The sequence below is a fragment of the Lepus europaeus genome, chromosome 23 (genome assembly GCF_033115175.1).
Source record: "Lepus europaeus isolate LE1 chromosome 23, mLepTim1.pri, whole genome shotgun sequence".
Taxonomy (NCBI): domain Eukaryota; kingdom Metazoa; phylum Chordata; class Mammalia; order Lagomorpha; family Leporidae; genus Lepus; species Lepus europaeus.
The window spans coordinates 2,414,479-2,430,015 of record NC_084849.1 but is presented as its reverse complement, the minus strand read 5'-3'; the positions used below and the strand labels follow the sequence as shown (position 1 = coordinate 2,430,015).

The following is a 15,537-nucleotide window of genomic DNA, read 5'->3' as shown; positions in this document are numbered from 1 at the left end:
GACACCGTGGCACAGCGACACCATGGCACAGCGACACCGTGGCACAGCGACACCATGGCACAGCGACACCGTGGCACAGCGACACCGTGGTACAGTGATACCATGGCATAGCGACACCGTGGCACAGCGACACCGTGGTACAGTGATACCATGGCATAGCGACACCGTGGCACAGCGACACCATGGCACAGTGACACCGTGGTACAGTGATACCATGGCATAGTGACACCGTGGCACAGTGATACCGTGGCACAGCAACACCGTGGTACAGCGATACCATGGCATACCGACACTGTGGTACAGCGACACCGTGGCACAGTGACACCGTGGTACAGCGATACCATGGCATAGCGACACCGTGGTACAGTGACACCGTGGCACAGCGACACCGTGGTACAGCGATACCATGGCACAACGACACTGTGGCACAGCAACACCGTGGTACAGCGATACCGTGGCATAGTGACACCGTGGTACAGCAATACCATGGCATAGCGACACCGTGGCACAGCGACACCATGGTACAGTGATACCATGGTACAGCGACACCATGGCACAGCGACACCATGGCACAGCAACACCGTGGTACAGCGATACCATGGCATAGTGACACCGTGGTACAGTGACACTGTGGCACAGCGACACCATGGCACAGCAACACTGTGGCACAGCAACACCGTGGTACAGCGATACCATGGTTCCAGGAGGCGGAGCTCTCAGTGGAGACCCACGGCCCCCACCCCAATGAGGCGACTTCAGGGAAGGCCACGGAGTTGAATACAGGCCGCCGCCGGCAGTGCCTGCATCCCACATGGGCGCCGGTTTGAGCCCCAGCTGCTCTACTTCTGATTCAGCTCTCCGTATGGCCTGGGAAAGCAGTGGAAGATGGCCCAAGTCCTTGGGCCCCTGCACCCATGTGGGAGTCCTGGAAGAAGCTCCTGGCTCCTGGCTTCAGATCGGCGCAGCTCCGGCTGTTGCAGCCACTTAGGGAGTGAACAAGCAGATGGAAGACCTCTCTGTCTCTCCCTCTTACTGTCTGTAAGTCTGTTTCTCAAATAAATAAATAAATCTTTTAAAAAATGTTTATCAAGGCAAAGCTGGCCACCACTATGCACGAATTCTGTGCACCCACGGATCTGGCCAACCTCGGATCGAAACCCTTTGTTTGCGTGTGCTGGGGGCGTCCAGGCTCCTTGGTCCCCGTTGATGGCAATGTACCGGCAGTGAAGTGTGGGTGTACCCAGCCGTGCCGCGGCGTCTGTGGGAGGAAGTGCGTGGTGCTACGCAGTCCCCACACCGTCTCACCTTCAGCTCTGCAGTGTGGGGGCACTTGTTCCCTGCAAGAGGTCCACACAGGGCACAGTGGGAGACGTGGATGCACACGTCCACATTGCCCCAGACACACTTCAATGGCTTTAGAAAGCTGAAGGTCTCGGGCTTAATGTTTACCTTGAGATCAGGGAGACGTCAAGGACGAATGTGCAGTCAGGGTGACGTCCGGGGGGGTCCTCGGGCAGGATGGCTGGCGACAGCCTCTGCCCACAGCCCTGGGGGGTAGGTCCCAGGTCCCCCTCTGTGGCTGGGCACCTGGCCCAGTAACCATGGTGCCCTCAGCAGGCCGTGGCTGTGGTCCAGGGGGCAGGTCATACGCTCGGGTCAGCGAGGCTGCCTCTCCTCCCCCCTCCCTCCCTCCCTCCCTCCCTCCGTCCTTCCCTCCTTCGCTGGCTCTGGGAGCAGGGGTGGCACCTGTGTGGGCACGGCCCTCCCCAGTGGTCCTTCTGTGTCCTCCTGTGGGTCCTGCCGTGGCTGCCCTGGGGAGGTGGGAGGTGAGTCCAGGGAGCCCAGGCTCGGGGACGCGAGGCTGCCACAGGCCTGAGCCAGCAGGTGGGGCTCGTGGTCAGGAAAGCAGAGGGACGCCCCTCTCTGGGCCTCCCAGGGATCCAGGGGCTGTGTCCCAGGCTCCCGCAGGCGCGGGGACCCGGCCGAAGGGTCCTGCTTATCCTGCATGTCTCTGAGGGTCTCTGAAAACATCGAAAGACAGGAAGGTGCTTTCCTCCCCTGCGAGCCCGGACCCCCCCCCTGAGGCTGGGACACGGCGCTCCTGCTTCCTTCCACACCCGCGAGTGTCCGTCAGTGTGGCCCAGCAGCCCCCGCCAGGCCTGGCTGAGCACCCGCCCCTCCCGTTGGGGGCTTTGCCTCTGGGCAGTGGCCAGGCGTGCCCCACAGTGAGCACGGGGGGAGCCCCCTCCTGTCCTCCCTCCGCGGTCCCTGCCCTGGGCTCGCAGGCACATTCGCAGGGCAGCCCCTCCATACAGGCTGCAAGGACACAGTGCTGGTCCCAGCCGTGGCTCAGGCCCCAGCGAACCAGAGCTGCTCCGTGGGTCAGCTCTGTGGCTGTCGTCGGTGCGCCCCGGAATTCAGAGCACAGAAGGTGATGGCCGTGCAGAATTCGAGCAGGCGGCTGTGGCTTCCGGGGTGATGGCAGACAGGGGCAAAAGCCCGGGTGCTGTTTGGTCACCTGCCTGTGACCTCCCGTCCTCTGTCTGTCCCAGGCACGTGCACACGCAGCCTTGCACGCCTCCTGGACTGGTGCTTGCCGAGCCCTGCTCACTGTCTGTCCACCTCGGCCTCTCGTGGCCTGTCTGACCTTGGCCCAGCAGCTTCCCCTGTGCCTAGGAGAAAATGCACCTGCTCGCCCAGGCTTCTGGCGTCCCCTGCCACCGCCTGTTCCCTCGTCAAGTGCCCGGGCACCACGTTAGCAAACCCCGGACCCAGATTGCCAGGCATGGTCCCACACGTGGGGTGTGTGTTTAGCACGCACTGGCCGATGCCCGGGGTCCCAGCTGGACCACCCCGCCGGGCTCTTGGCCCAGGACCGGCCTCCCCGTGAGAAGCATTGACGCGCACCTTGCATGGTGTGCAGCCGTCGCCTCCACCCGGTCAGGAGCACGGCAGACGCCCTCGGCTCTGCTCTCGCCGAATGCTTCCTCGGCTTTGGTGCACACCCGTGCCTCCCGTGGGTCTCTGGGTCTCAGGGCTGGGCCCTCCCTGGGTCGCTGTGAGCCACGGGGCCCATGCAGATGTCCTGGTGGTCAGGCTCAGACCCCCGCCCCCCAGCCTGGGGAGGCCCTGCCCACACCCAGCTGCCGCCACTCCGGCAAGGGCGGCCTCCCTCGCCCCAGCGTCTTCTCCGGCTCTGCAGCAGCGTTCGGCAAGGACGGGGCTGCTCTGCTGCGGCGACTGCCGGACCCACCCGGGTGGTGTCTCCTGCTCAGCGACCAGCACAGCTGCTGTGGGTGTTTCAGTGAGCCCCGGGTGTGGAGGAGGCGCGGCACCAGCCCTCCCGAGCCGAGTACTGCGGCTGGGACCTGAGAGCCCGGTGGACACTCTGTGTCGACCATCCCGAGAACTTCCGCCTGTCCCTCGGAGTCACAGGGAGAGCCAAGGACGTGTGCCGATGGTCGGGGCGCTGTTGTGGCTGCGTAGACACACACACACACGCACACATGCACACACGTGCACACATACATGCACACACATACACACGCGTACACACGCGTACAGGCACATGCATGAGTGCACACACATACACACGCACACACATGCACGCATACGCGCACGCGCACACACATACAGACACACATGTGCACACACATACACATGCACACACACGTACACGCACATGCACACACATGCACACATGTACAGGCACACACATGCACGCACACGCACACGCACACACCTTGGGCCGAGTGGCCACGGTCTGCAGATCCCTGGAGATGTGACCCCCGGTGGTGTCGTGTGTCAGGGCAGGACAGGCAGGTGTCTTCATTTTAGACACAAACTCGCAGTTTCCAACAAGATACGTCTATTCAGGGCGGGCGTCTGGTGCGGCTCGGAGCACCTGCACCCGCAGCAGAGTCCTGGCTCCACTTCCAGTTCCAGCTTCCTGTTAGTGCACACCTGGGGGCCCGCAGGTGTTGGCGTAGGCCCCTGTCACTCATGTTAGAGACCCAGATGCAGTTCCAGGCTCCTGGCTTCAGCCTGGCCCAGTCTGGCTGTGGTGGACGTTTGGAGAGTGAAACAGTGGACGGAGGATCCCTCTGTGTCTCTGCCTGTCAACTAAACTGAAAAGAATAAGTAAACAAAATCTATGCTGTAGTTCAGTAATCTTGGCAAACCAGGCAGGCACGCGGGCTTAGAGCTGGTGACCCCAGACTCACCTGGGGTGATGTGGAGAACACGCATGCCCGACCCCTCCACGGCCCCCCACCACTCTGGGGACTGGGCTTTGGGAGTGGGCGTGTGTCATACGTGTGCGTGTCACAAGCCCCGGGAGAGACTCTTACAGCCGGGTTTGAGAACCGAAGCCTTAAGCAACTCCAGGGGCCCCGCCAGAGCCAGAGCCGGCACCACAGCAGCGTCTGCCAGTCTCAGGAGACCGCGTCACTGTCTCCCGTCAATCAGCCGGAGGCCGCTTCCGGTAATCCATGTCCGAAGCCAGGCACCCAGAGGTCTCACGTGATTGACGGGAAGATGGGACCTGACCCCTGCGGAGGCCTCTCGTCCTGTGGTGCACCCAGAGCGGGCGTTTCCCACATGGCAGCCCCGCATGGCCCTGCAGAGCCCCAGGGGCGGCCATGGCTCCCGGATGTGCGCTCCCCGGCTGTGAGGTGGCAGCACCCCGAGAGTGCCCGTGACATGGGTCCCTGCGGCCGACCTGTGAAGTCATACACGCGGCCTCACTTCCTCCCCCGCGGCCCTGGCAAAGCCTCAGCTGGAAAGGCTTCGGCGGGAGAGCTTCCCACCAGCAGGTGCCACAGCCTGGGAAGGAGGAGCCCTCTGAGGCCGCCCGGCTGCCGGCTGAACAGTTCCCACTGCGGTCAAATCCCTACTGTTGCGCACTCACGTCGGGGCTTCGCAAAGGGGTCGCCCACGCCAGGCGTGCGCCTCCGTGGCCTCGGAGCCGGTCTGGTTCGCTTGCTGGGCCTGAAGCTTGAACTGCTTGCTCGTATTGAGGAGGAGCACTTGTGCACAGATATCCAGAATTTAGGCTGAAATTTTAAATCAATGACAGGAATCACCATGCCACACCTAGGCCTGCGTCTACCTCCACCTGCTGGGCCCTTGCAGGGCAGGGGTGGGGCTTCCTGGGCCAACCTCGAGCAGTGTCTAGACTGTAAGGGAGAGAATTTTTTTTAAGCTTTGTTTATTTGAATGAGTTACAGAGAAAAGGAGAGGCAGAGAGAGAGAGAGAGAAAGAGGGAGGGAGGGAGGGAGAGAGGGAGGGAGAGAGAGGTCTTCCATCCGATGGTTCACTCCCCAGTTGGCCACAATGGCCGTAGCTGTGCAGATCCAAAGCCAGGAGCCAGGAGCTTCTTTCGGGTCTCCCACGCAGGTACAGGGATCCAAGGACTTGGGCCATCTTCTCTGCTTTCCCAGGCCACAGCAGAGAGCTGGATCAGAAGTGGAGCGGCTGGGACTTGAACTGGTGCCCATATGCAGGGGGCAGCTTTACCCTTTATGCCACAGCGCCAGCCCCAAGAGTTTTTTTCTTAAGAGACGAGCTTGGGTGCTTGGTTCTTCTTTTCTTTGTTCTCGTCTGTGCGCCCTTTACAGCCGTGTGATCTGATCTGTGAGTGATTTCCCGAGTCGATCGTTGTGTAGTTCAAGGTCCTTGGGGACCCTCGCCTCCACCAGTGCACGTTTCACTCAGAGCTGGCTCTGGACGCCGTGGGGCTGTGGCCAGAAGGAGAAGGACCCATCTGCGCCTGTCTCACGGGACTCTCGCTGGACTCGGGCTGCGTCATTCTTAATGGTGTCTGATGCCATGTTGCCTGTCCACACGCGGACGAGCCTGGGGCCGTGTGTCAGGGTGCATCTCTGGCTCTGTGAGCGTCTCGGCCCTGCCCGAGGTGGGAGCAAGCGTGCCGCACAACCTGGCCAGCACCAGGGGCGAAGGCAGCAGCCTCTCCCAGAGTCCTCTTCTTAGACCCCGGCCCTGCCATGGAGACAGTCGCTGGCACAACAGCGCAGGGCCCCAGCGTCAGCGCCGCCGTCAGCTTGGATCTATAGGAAGCGCCCAACAGGGGCCGGCGTGGTGGCACGGCCGGTGAAGCCGCCGCCTGCGACACCGGCATCCCACGTGGGAGCGCCAGCGCTGGGCCCAGCTGCTCCACTTCCAGCTCCCTGCTAAGGCGCCTGGGAAGGCGTGGAGACCTGGCTCAGCTTTGACCTGGCCATTTGGGGAGTGACCCAGCGGATGGACGTCTCTCCCTGTCTCCCTCTCTCTCTGTCACTCTGCCTTTCAAATCGATGTTTTCACAAAGCCCTCCCGCTGGGTGTCCCCCAGGTCCCGTGGCTGGGGTTTTGTGTGACACAGCTGCGTGTTCCGTACAAGTGACGAGCAGGGGCTTGGCTCTCAGCTGCGCTCCCTGTGCCACATAAGCCCTGGCGCCGACCAGCGTTGCAAAGCCAGGCCCGGGACTTCTCGTGGGGATGTCGCTCTGCGGAGAGGCGGGAGCTGGCGTGTTGCCTGTGTAGTGTGGAAGACACGGTTTCACTGTAAGGTGTGCGCACGATACACAGAACGATAATTCTACTCGGTCGTGGCACTGGTGCTCCTGTCGCTGGCTATAAAGGTGTCCGACCTTCAGTTACGGTCGCTCTGGGGGTGCGGGGCGGCTCCCAGTGTGGGCCTTGGGCACTGCTGCCTTCGTGGGGCTCCCGTGGCTGAGGGGGAACCACAGCGGTAGAGTGGACAGCCGTGGGCCGGCCGGCTCTGCCCCAAGTCGTCATTTGCAGGCACTCGGTTCATCTCAGCCCGCCGCGGGCACAGGCCATCACCGTTCACAGGAAGGAACTGGGGCTCAGAGAGGCTGAGAAATTGACCGCAGACCACGCCCAGCGAGGGAGGAGTCTGACCTGCACCCGGGCCTCCCGGTTCCGCAGCGCTGCTGGGGTGTAGGCACAAATGCCACGAATATCCGTGCCCCCGCCTCTCCTCGAATTCTCCTCTACAGCCAAAACCTCTCCTGTTTTGCTAATCAGGAAGGGTCTTGGTATCAGAAACCAGCCAGCCGGAGCGTGCTCGCAACTGCACTGTGCCTGTGAGCGTCACTAAGCAATGAGCTCACGCAGATATACGGTCTGGAGCCCGGCCGCAGGAGCTGGGGGAGGCGGGGGCATGCGGTGCCCGCTGGTGGGGTGCCAGGACGGGAGACGGCTCTCCTGGATCCTCCCAGCTAGGCCACGTTGTGCAGCAGCATTTGAACCCAGGTCTCCCATGGCGGCCAGATGCCGCCCATCAGCGCAGCAGTGGGCCGGAAGTGGGTGCTGTGGTGCAGTGTGTGGGGCCCAGATTCTGGGGTGAGGCCCAGCTCACATGTTGGGGGGCACTCAGAGACCAGGAAGAAGGTGTGGCTCCCGAGAAACCACACAGAAATGTGGCAGCAGGCTCTGTGGGTCTGCGGAATGGCAGGGAGGGCCGCGCGGTGGCTCCTCATCACGGATGTTCACCCCAGCACGCGTGTGTGTGAGCGCGCATGTCTGTACAGATGCGCTCATGTGTGTGCATGTGTGTTATGCACATGTGTGTATGTACCCACTCGTGAGCGTGCGTGCATGTGTTCGTGTGTGTATGGGTGCATCACCCGTCTGTGTGCCAGCACGTGTATGTGTACATGTGTGTGCATGTGTGTTTATGTGTGTAGGTAGCACACGTAAGTGTCATTTCTCACCGAGTCCCGATGCTGTGTTAACTCCCATTCTTCCTCAAAGCCATCTTCTCCAGGGTCAGGGAGGCGGACGGGGCAAGGCCAGGAGCCAGGAGCCCCAGGGGCGGCGGCTTTTGGATGCGTTTGCAAAATCCTCTTCCCCAGTCACCACCGTCGGCTGCTTTTGCACCTCCTTTATTTGCAGGAGTTTGTTCAGTTGGCCAAGAGACTGATCCGTGATCCCACACTGGAAAGGGAACTCGTGGCCAACGGGAAGGAGTACGTGCGGCTCAGTCACTCATGGCAGGTGGAGCGAGACGTGTACCGCAACCTCGTCGGGAAGCTGAAGGGGGGCAGCGAGGACTGAGGATGAAGCCCTGCTCCCGTCACCGGCCCCCAGACGCCTGGGCAGCCCGGGCGGCCGGCGCCAGGCCAGTCCACGCCAAGCCCGTCTCCTGCCACTCACGGAGTCCCCGGGATGCCATGCCCACCCCAGAGCTCTCTGCTTGGATTCCACCCATGGTGCCCGCTGCCCAGACCTGGTGCAGGTGCGCCAGCTGGCTGAACCCAGAGGGAAAGGGGTGTGTGTGTGTGGGGGGTAGATGAACCGCGAAGACTGTTGTGTGGACAAGAGGCTCATTCTCAGGCCGTCCCAGTGTAGACCGGCTGTGCCGGGTTCTGAGAGGGAAGGAGACGCCCATCATTGCCAGTTCAAAAAGCAAAACAAAAATTGGGAGTGGCAGCTGTTGGCATCCTTGATGGGACTGCGGGCGCCTATCACAGGAGTGCGTGTCTAGGTCCCATGTGGACCGTCCTGCCCTGCCGGGTGCGTGGCCAGCACGAGGTTGGGGCTGGAGCAGTGGGCAGGGCGGAGACACCTGTCAGGGGGTCGCTGTCCAGGGGCTTCCTTCCAGGGCACAAACTCCTGCACACCGGAGTCACCCTCGTCACAGAGGTAGGACCACGAGCCAGGGCTTCCGGCCCCGGGCCTTCCCAGGATAAAGCCCACCCCGGGCTGCAGGCCACGGCTGTGCCTCCGTGGGCCACAGAGATGCTCCTGGTGAACGGGACGTGGGCGGGGCAGTCAGCCAGGAGTGACGCCATCGCCATCTGCTCCGAGCTATTTTAGCGATGGTACCACAACCTCCCTCTTCCTGCAGACCCATGCGTGGTCCTTAAAGTCCCAGACGCAGGGCAATGCCTTCCTGTTCTGCTGTCATGAAGCCTTCTCCCAGGAGAGGAAAGTGAGAACCAAGATAGCCATGCCTTTCTGGGCGGTGCCCTTGGCCGTGGCCGTGGCCCCAGGCCTGCTCTGTCTCCTTCAGCGCCGCGGATTTCATTTCCCCGCCCGATTTGGAGATGCGCTCACGGTGTCCCCGCATCAGAGGGCGCAGCCCCGGGCCTCACGAGCCGGAGGCCGGTCCTGGCGGTGCTGCCGGGTTCCCGACTCGGAGCTGGGTGCCAAACCTGGACAAACTGCAGGAGCCTGAAATCTGCAAGGCCGTTCTCGCCGCCTGCTCCCAGGGGCTCCGAACTGGCCAGGACAGCTCTCACGAGGGAGGTGCCTGCACACACCCCTGCAGGGCAGTCTGTCAGTCACTACGGGGCTGACTGAAGTCCCAGTGTGCCAGGCGTGCGGCTGGGCACCGAGGACCCCGAACCCCACCCAGCTTCCAAGGCCCTGAAGGTTAAGGAAGCCCCCAGCTCTGTGTTCCGGAGACGGCCCCTGTACGGGGCTCCGGTGCCCCAGGCTTGCCTGTGACAAGCCGGGCCTGGCGGCTCCAGGTTCCCAGTCTGTCCCCTCGGGGAGCAGCTGCCCCCGCCCCCCACCTGCAGCACAGCGCTTGGGGAATGCAGCTCCTGCCCCACAGCCTGAGCCCACACCCGGGAGCCACTGTCCGTCCAGCCTCCCACAGCCGTTCTCCCGTGTGGTGGAGACTCCTCCCTGGAGAAGAAACCTTTCCCCAGAGCCGAAGATGCCGCAGACCGCGTGGCTGGGGCGCTGCCCACACCCCAGCAGGCCCCGCCCCCTCGGAAGCTCCTGTTAGAAGTCTGAGCCTCAAAGTCTGCGTCTGGGTCTGTTTGAGGGGGCCTTGTCCCCCGCGTCTCACTCAGCCCTCACAGCAACCTCACGAGTTCCCACGCAACGAAGCCAGGACTCGGCGTCCGTCCTGAGTCTCCTGGCTGGGCAGGGGTGGCGCCGGGCCATGTGGTCGCCGGGCTGGCTTGGGCGGTGTGCTCTGCCTCCCTCGGGCTCTGTCTCCCTGTCTCTCCCTCCACGTCCTCTTTCTCCTCTCTCTCTCCCTCCCTCTCTGTCATCTCTCTGTGGCTCTCCCTCTCTCCCTGTCTCCTGCTGTCTGTCTGTCTCTCCGTCTCCGGTCTCCATGCTGCCTCTCATTTCTCCCTCTGTGGCCTCTCTCTCCCTCTCTGTCTCCTGCTGTCTCTCTCTGTCCTGTCTGCCCCCCCATTTCTCTACCCTCTGTAGCCCCCTTCTCTCTCTCTCTGTATCCTCTCTGTCTCCCTGTCTCTCTGTCCTGTCTCCCCCACCTCCTCTCTCTCCCTCCTTGTCCTCTCTCTCTCTCTCTCTCTCTCTGTCTCTCTCCCTCCTTGTTCTCTCTCTCTCTCTCTCTCTCTCTCTCTCTCTCTCTCCCGCAGGTGCCAGCTCAGTGGTCAGGCTGGCGCTCAGCCCGGGTCAGAGGCCACCGCGGCGACACCTGGCTTTGTTTGGGACGAGTCGCATGGCAGAAGGACCCCTGTTTGCTGAGAAGCAGCACGGAGAGAGTTTTTGTCTTGGGTCCCAGGCACAACAAGGCTGTTTTTTGAAGACTGTTTTGAAGTCCAGAAATAGCTGCTCTTTGAATAAACCTCACAAGCTGCGATTCTGCAGAAGCGCTTCCCATTTTTGGAGGCGCGCACAGACCACGCAGCCAGCGTCCCCGCTGGGGCGTGGGTGGGCGTTGCCACGGCCAGCCTCAGGTAACAAAGGCGGCTTCTTGCTCAGAGTTCCTGGAGGCCTCTGAATGTCAGGGAGAGGAAACAACAATCTTGGGAGCTCAAGCCTTGGAATTGCAAAGCAGGTTTTTATTCTCAGGGAGAAAAGCTGGAGTGTTCACAATGCAGGTCTGGAAGCCAATCAGCAGCCGAGACCTGGGGACGCTGGGCACAATCTCTGTGCCCCGAGCAGCAGATGGGGAAGGAGATGGACAAGGGCCAGGTCACCGGGGCCCTGAGACCCTGGCGCAGGTGGGGGGACCCAGGACCCTGGTGTGGATGCGTGGAGGCGGCAGGTGTGTGGGCGCCCCTCCCCTCCCTCCATGGGCCAAATCAGTGAACCCAGGTCCTGGGGGGGGGGTGGCCCAGGGACCGGGAGGGAGACAGGAGGCACTGCTGGAGCACGCTGCGTGGGTAGGACACAGGAGGGACCCTTGGCTGGCAGCCGGCGGATAGTGACCATGGCCGTTATGGACAGGTGTCACTCAGCCCAGGAAGTGGGAGCCCCCGCGGGCAGGGCCGCAGGGACAGACAGAAAATGTGGGCCAAAGCCTCTCTGTGGTTTCCAGGGGAAGGGAGGGTGAGGTGGGGAAACCTCCGTGGGGTCTGAGTTTGTAGGGCTCCTGGGCTCTGAGTCAGGGACCCTCCTGGGGCTCCGGGCCTGGCCCTGGGGTGCAGGGGCCCCGCGGACGACAGCCGACAAGGGAGGGGGCTGTGGGGGTGCGAGGGGACAGGGGTGCATGGCCCAGGCTTGCAGGGCAGGTGTCCATGGGTGGTAGAAGCAAGAGTGCAACAGTGACAGAGACTGGGGGACAAGGAGAGAGGGGCGTGGACCTGGTTCACCAGCAAACAGCAGCAACAGTAGCAGCAGTAGCAGCAGATGCCTCCTGGAGAGCACACGGCTGAGGCTTCAGGTTGATTTAACCCTGGCAACAAGGCTGAGGATGGACTGTGCTACTTAAAGAGGGAGAGAGAGGGGAGGGCAGGAGAAATCCACCTGCCAGTCCACTGGGTTGGACCAGGCTGCAGCTGGGAGCCAGGAACTCCATCCCACGTGGGCGGCAGGGACCTGAGCGCTTGAGCCATCACCTGCTGCTTCCCCGGGGTGTGCACTGCCAGGAAGCTGGATCTGGAGCAGAGCTGGGACTTGAACCCAGGCACTCGGATGTGGGACATGGGTGTCCCCAATGGTGGCTTAACCGCTGTGCCGAAAGCCTGCGGCTGTGGTCTGTGTGAGGTCACTGCCAGGCTCACAACCGACTATGAAACCCTGAGTCCTGAGTCGCGGTAGTGGGACGCACTGGGACGCACTGGGACGCACTGGGACGCACTGGGAGGGCCGTGCTCCCCAGGGGACTCTTGGGGAGGACCCTGCGGCCTCATCCAGCTCCTGCCGGCTCCTGCCTCCAGCGTCCGCCTCTGCCTGGCCTCTCCCCGTGTCAATGCTACAGAAGCCTGGGGTGGGAAGACTCCCTCTGTTCAAACAGGCACCAGAGATAGTGGAGGATCCAGCAGTTTATTGCACCAGGGGGCTCAGCTGGAATCATTTCCCGAGAACTGAGCCACAATCCCAAGTTTCTCACAGTATTTACAGGTTCATCAGTGTCACACCTTAGCTGTGACAGCACTGGTGGGTTTAAATCACAGCCCAGGTGACTTAGGACCACACTTCAGTGGTCGGTGGGTGCGGTGTGTTTGTAAGAGATCCCGGGGGCAGATTCCTTAGGACATATTTACGACAGGAGTTACAGAAGCAGAGCTTAGGACGTCTTCCCTCCCCAGACAAGATCAGGGTGGCAGCTGCCTCACCGGTTAACTGGGAGCGGCCGCTGTTCAAGGTCTGTGCTGGGAGAGGGGCCTGTTGTTCTTTCTCTGTCTCTGGTTGTGGCCGTATTTCCTCTACATCTGTGTCTGCCACGGCCTCACGGGACTGCTCGTCATCAGCTCGGGGTCCCGGAGGTCTCGCCCCACAATCGTCCCCTCGGCTGCGCGGCCCCCCCCCCCCCCCAGCGTCCTGGTGCGCGGATGCGCTTGCTCGTGCAGGGAGATCCGTGCGCGGCTTCCTCCCCACACTCATTGCCCTGAACTTGGAGATGCCTCCGGCTCACAGCCCCGCACCTGCCTCTGGGGATGAGGCTGTGTCTGCTTTGACTTCCCCTGTGCAGTTTTTTTCCTGTGATCTTCAAGCTTTATTTTTTTTAAGATTTATTTTATTTGTTTGAAAGACAGAGTTACAGAGAGGTAGAGACAGAGAGAGAGAGAGGTCTTCCATCCACTGGTTCACTCCCCGGTTGGCCGCAATGGCCAGAGCTGCGTCAATCTGAAGCCAGGAGCCAGGAGCTTCTTCCAGGTCTCCCACGTGGGTGCAGGGGCCCAAGGACTTGGGCCATCTTCTACTGCTTTCCCAGGCCACAGCAGAGAGCTGGATGGGAAGTGGAGCAGCCAGGACTAGAACTGGCGCCCATATGGGACGCCACACCGCCCTTGTCCAGGTCTCCACCGCGGAGCCACGCTCTGCCTTTTTTTTTTTTTTTTTAGTATTGATCAGTGCCTTTTTCTTTTCTCTTCTCTTCTCTTTTCTTTCTTTTTTAAAGATTTCTTTATTTATTTGAAAGGCAGAATTACAAAGAGGCAGAGAGAGAGAGAGAGAGAGAGAGAGAGAGAGAGAGAGAGGTCTTCCATCCACTGGTTCACTCCCCAAATGGCCGCAATGGCTGGAGCTGGGCCGATCTGAAGCCAGGAGCCAGGAGCTTCTTCTGGGTCTCTCACAGGCCACAGGGCTGCAAATGACCTCGGTGACCTCGGAGCCACCAGCAGGCCACGCCCAGCCTTGCACTCCTGTCCACGCAGTGGCTCGAGCTAGAAACGAACCTCACCGGGACCCTTTGCAGGAACTTGGCATGCACCTGTCTGATAGCGGCTTCATCCAGGTGTGGGGGCGTCCGACAGTCCCAGGGGCCTGTGGTTGGGACGTCCACTGGGGGGGAATCAGACAGGCCCTCCACGCCCACAGAGGCAAGAGCGGTTCTACAAGGCAGGACAGTTGGTTGTGAGCCAGGGACCAGCTCCGGTGACTACGAGTGGAAGATAATTTCCTGGGAGGCCTCCTGGGGTGGTGCGGGAGGAGGCAGGGAGCAGGGCGGCACCCGGAACCCAGGAAGGGGCCGGAGCAGCAGCTCCTGGGGACGATGCACTTCTGTGTCTTCCATCCATGGGGGCGTGTCCGTGGGGGCGTGTCTGAGGGTCAGTGGTCCAGGAGGGAGCGTCTGCCTGGTTAAGGAGCCTGCCCAGGCCGGGCCTCAGGGGACCGGGCGCTCACAGCCTGGGAGCTGTCCGGCTCCCACAGCCCACGGTCAGCCACTGCCTCTGTGTCCTGCACAGGATGGGGTGTGGCCAGCACCAGCAAGAGGGCTGGGTGCCGTGGCCCTAACCAACCATCCACGGCCCGTGTGTCAGTACAACTGGCACCAGACAGCTAGACTTTGTCGCTTGTTATCCACGTGACTTGGAGAAAATCCGTGACTTCCTAGGGGCTGGAGATGATGCTGGAACCTCGAATGGACAGAGCATCCCGTGCCCCCGAGAGCTACCGAGATGGCTGCACACGGCTCGGCCGCGGCGAGCACTGCTGGCAGCGGGTGGCCCTCCTTGCCGGGATCTGTGGATCCGCACACTCAGCGTGGGCTGTGATGGACATCCATGGACAGCCAATCACAGGCCGGCGGTGGAAGGTTGTCCCTGCCTGCACTGATCCTCTGGGTTTCCTGGAGGGTAGTGAGACGGGCTTGACTTGATTTCTGGAAACCTTGGAACATTTTCAAGTGTCTCAATGCTCAGGAGGGACAGAGCAGGCTTCTGTGCTGTGGAGAGAGACCCTGCTCCCCAGAGAGGCAGGGCCGGGGTCTCACAGCCTGGCTCAGCACCCCTGCGGCTCCCGGACCTCGCGGCCTCAGCCCCCCCTGTGGCACCTGGACATCACAGGAGCACAGAGCGTCTGAGAGCTGCAGGCTGACCCACTCCAGCCGGTCCCCACAGGTCCTCGCCTGTCACCGCAGGGCAGCCCCGCAGGGAAGTGGCTCACCCCCAGCCCTCCCCACACCCCACTTCTTCCTTCCCTGTGGCTGGACGGGTAACAAGCGCTGTGGCTGACGCCGGTTCACTTTCTCTGCATCCATCCATCTCCCTTCCCTTTGGGAATAAGAAAGCCCAACCTTCCCCCGGGAAGTGCCCTTCCCCCAGCTCCGGGGCTGCACTGGGGAGGATTCTATCAGCCGCCGGGTGGCGGGACCCATGGGATGGGGCCGGTGTTGTGATGCAGGGGGCCAGGCTGCTGTCAGAGCACGGTGCTCACTATGATTCCCAGCCTGCCTTTCAGGTCGGCTGGGGACACGTGGCAGGTTCTGTGATGGTTACGGTGGGAGGGCAGGCACCATGCAGAGGGGTCCGGGTGCCCGAGTCTCCGCAGGGAGGGGCGTGGCCCTGCAGCGCCCCACTCCTGTCAGACCCTCCTTGATGAGAGCTCTCCTTGCCCTGTGGCTTCACGGGCGTGATGGGTGCTTTGTGGCTGGGGCAGCGCGACCCTGGCGTGGTTAACGCGCTTGCTGTGACTCGCGCTGCTTGTTCTGTTGAGTGGCTGATTCCCAAGAGCAGGTCTCCATGTTCAAGTGGGCACTTGGGGACTGCAGGGGGCAGCCAGGCTCGTACCAAACCAGGCTAAGCATCTGCCTGACCTGGGGACCGTGCGGGCTGCGCCTGAAGGAGCCGAGCAAACACAGCCTGGGAGAGCGAGGTCTCCCGGGGCCTCATTGTGGTTCTTGTTATGGACTTGAGA

The 15,537-nt window shown here is 61.9% G+C and overlaps 1 protein-coding gene across 2 annotated transcripts in view; it reads left to right on the top strand.

Annotated features, from left to right (window-relative positions):
• GLT1D1 (glycosyltransferase 1 domain containing 1) overlaps positions 1 to 8,438 on the top strand; it is a 58,631-nt gene extending 50,193 nt beyond the window's left edge. For both annotated transcript variants that reach the window (XM_062182302.1, XM_062182301.1), the window contains one exon: positions 7,921 to 8,438. In XM_062182302.1, the coding sequence (XP_062038286.1) occupies positions 7,921 to 8,082 (162 nt within the window). In that variant the 3' untranslated portion in view covers positions 8,083 to 8,438. The remainder of the gene's footprint in view (positions 1 to 7,920) is intronic.
• Positions 8,439 to 15,537: the final 7,099 nt, after the last annotated feature.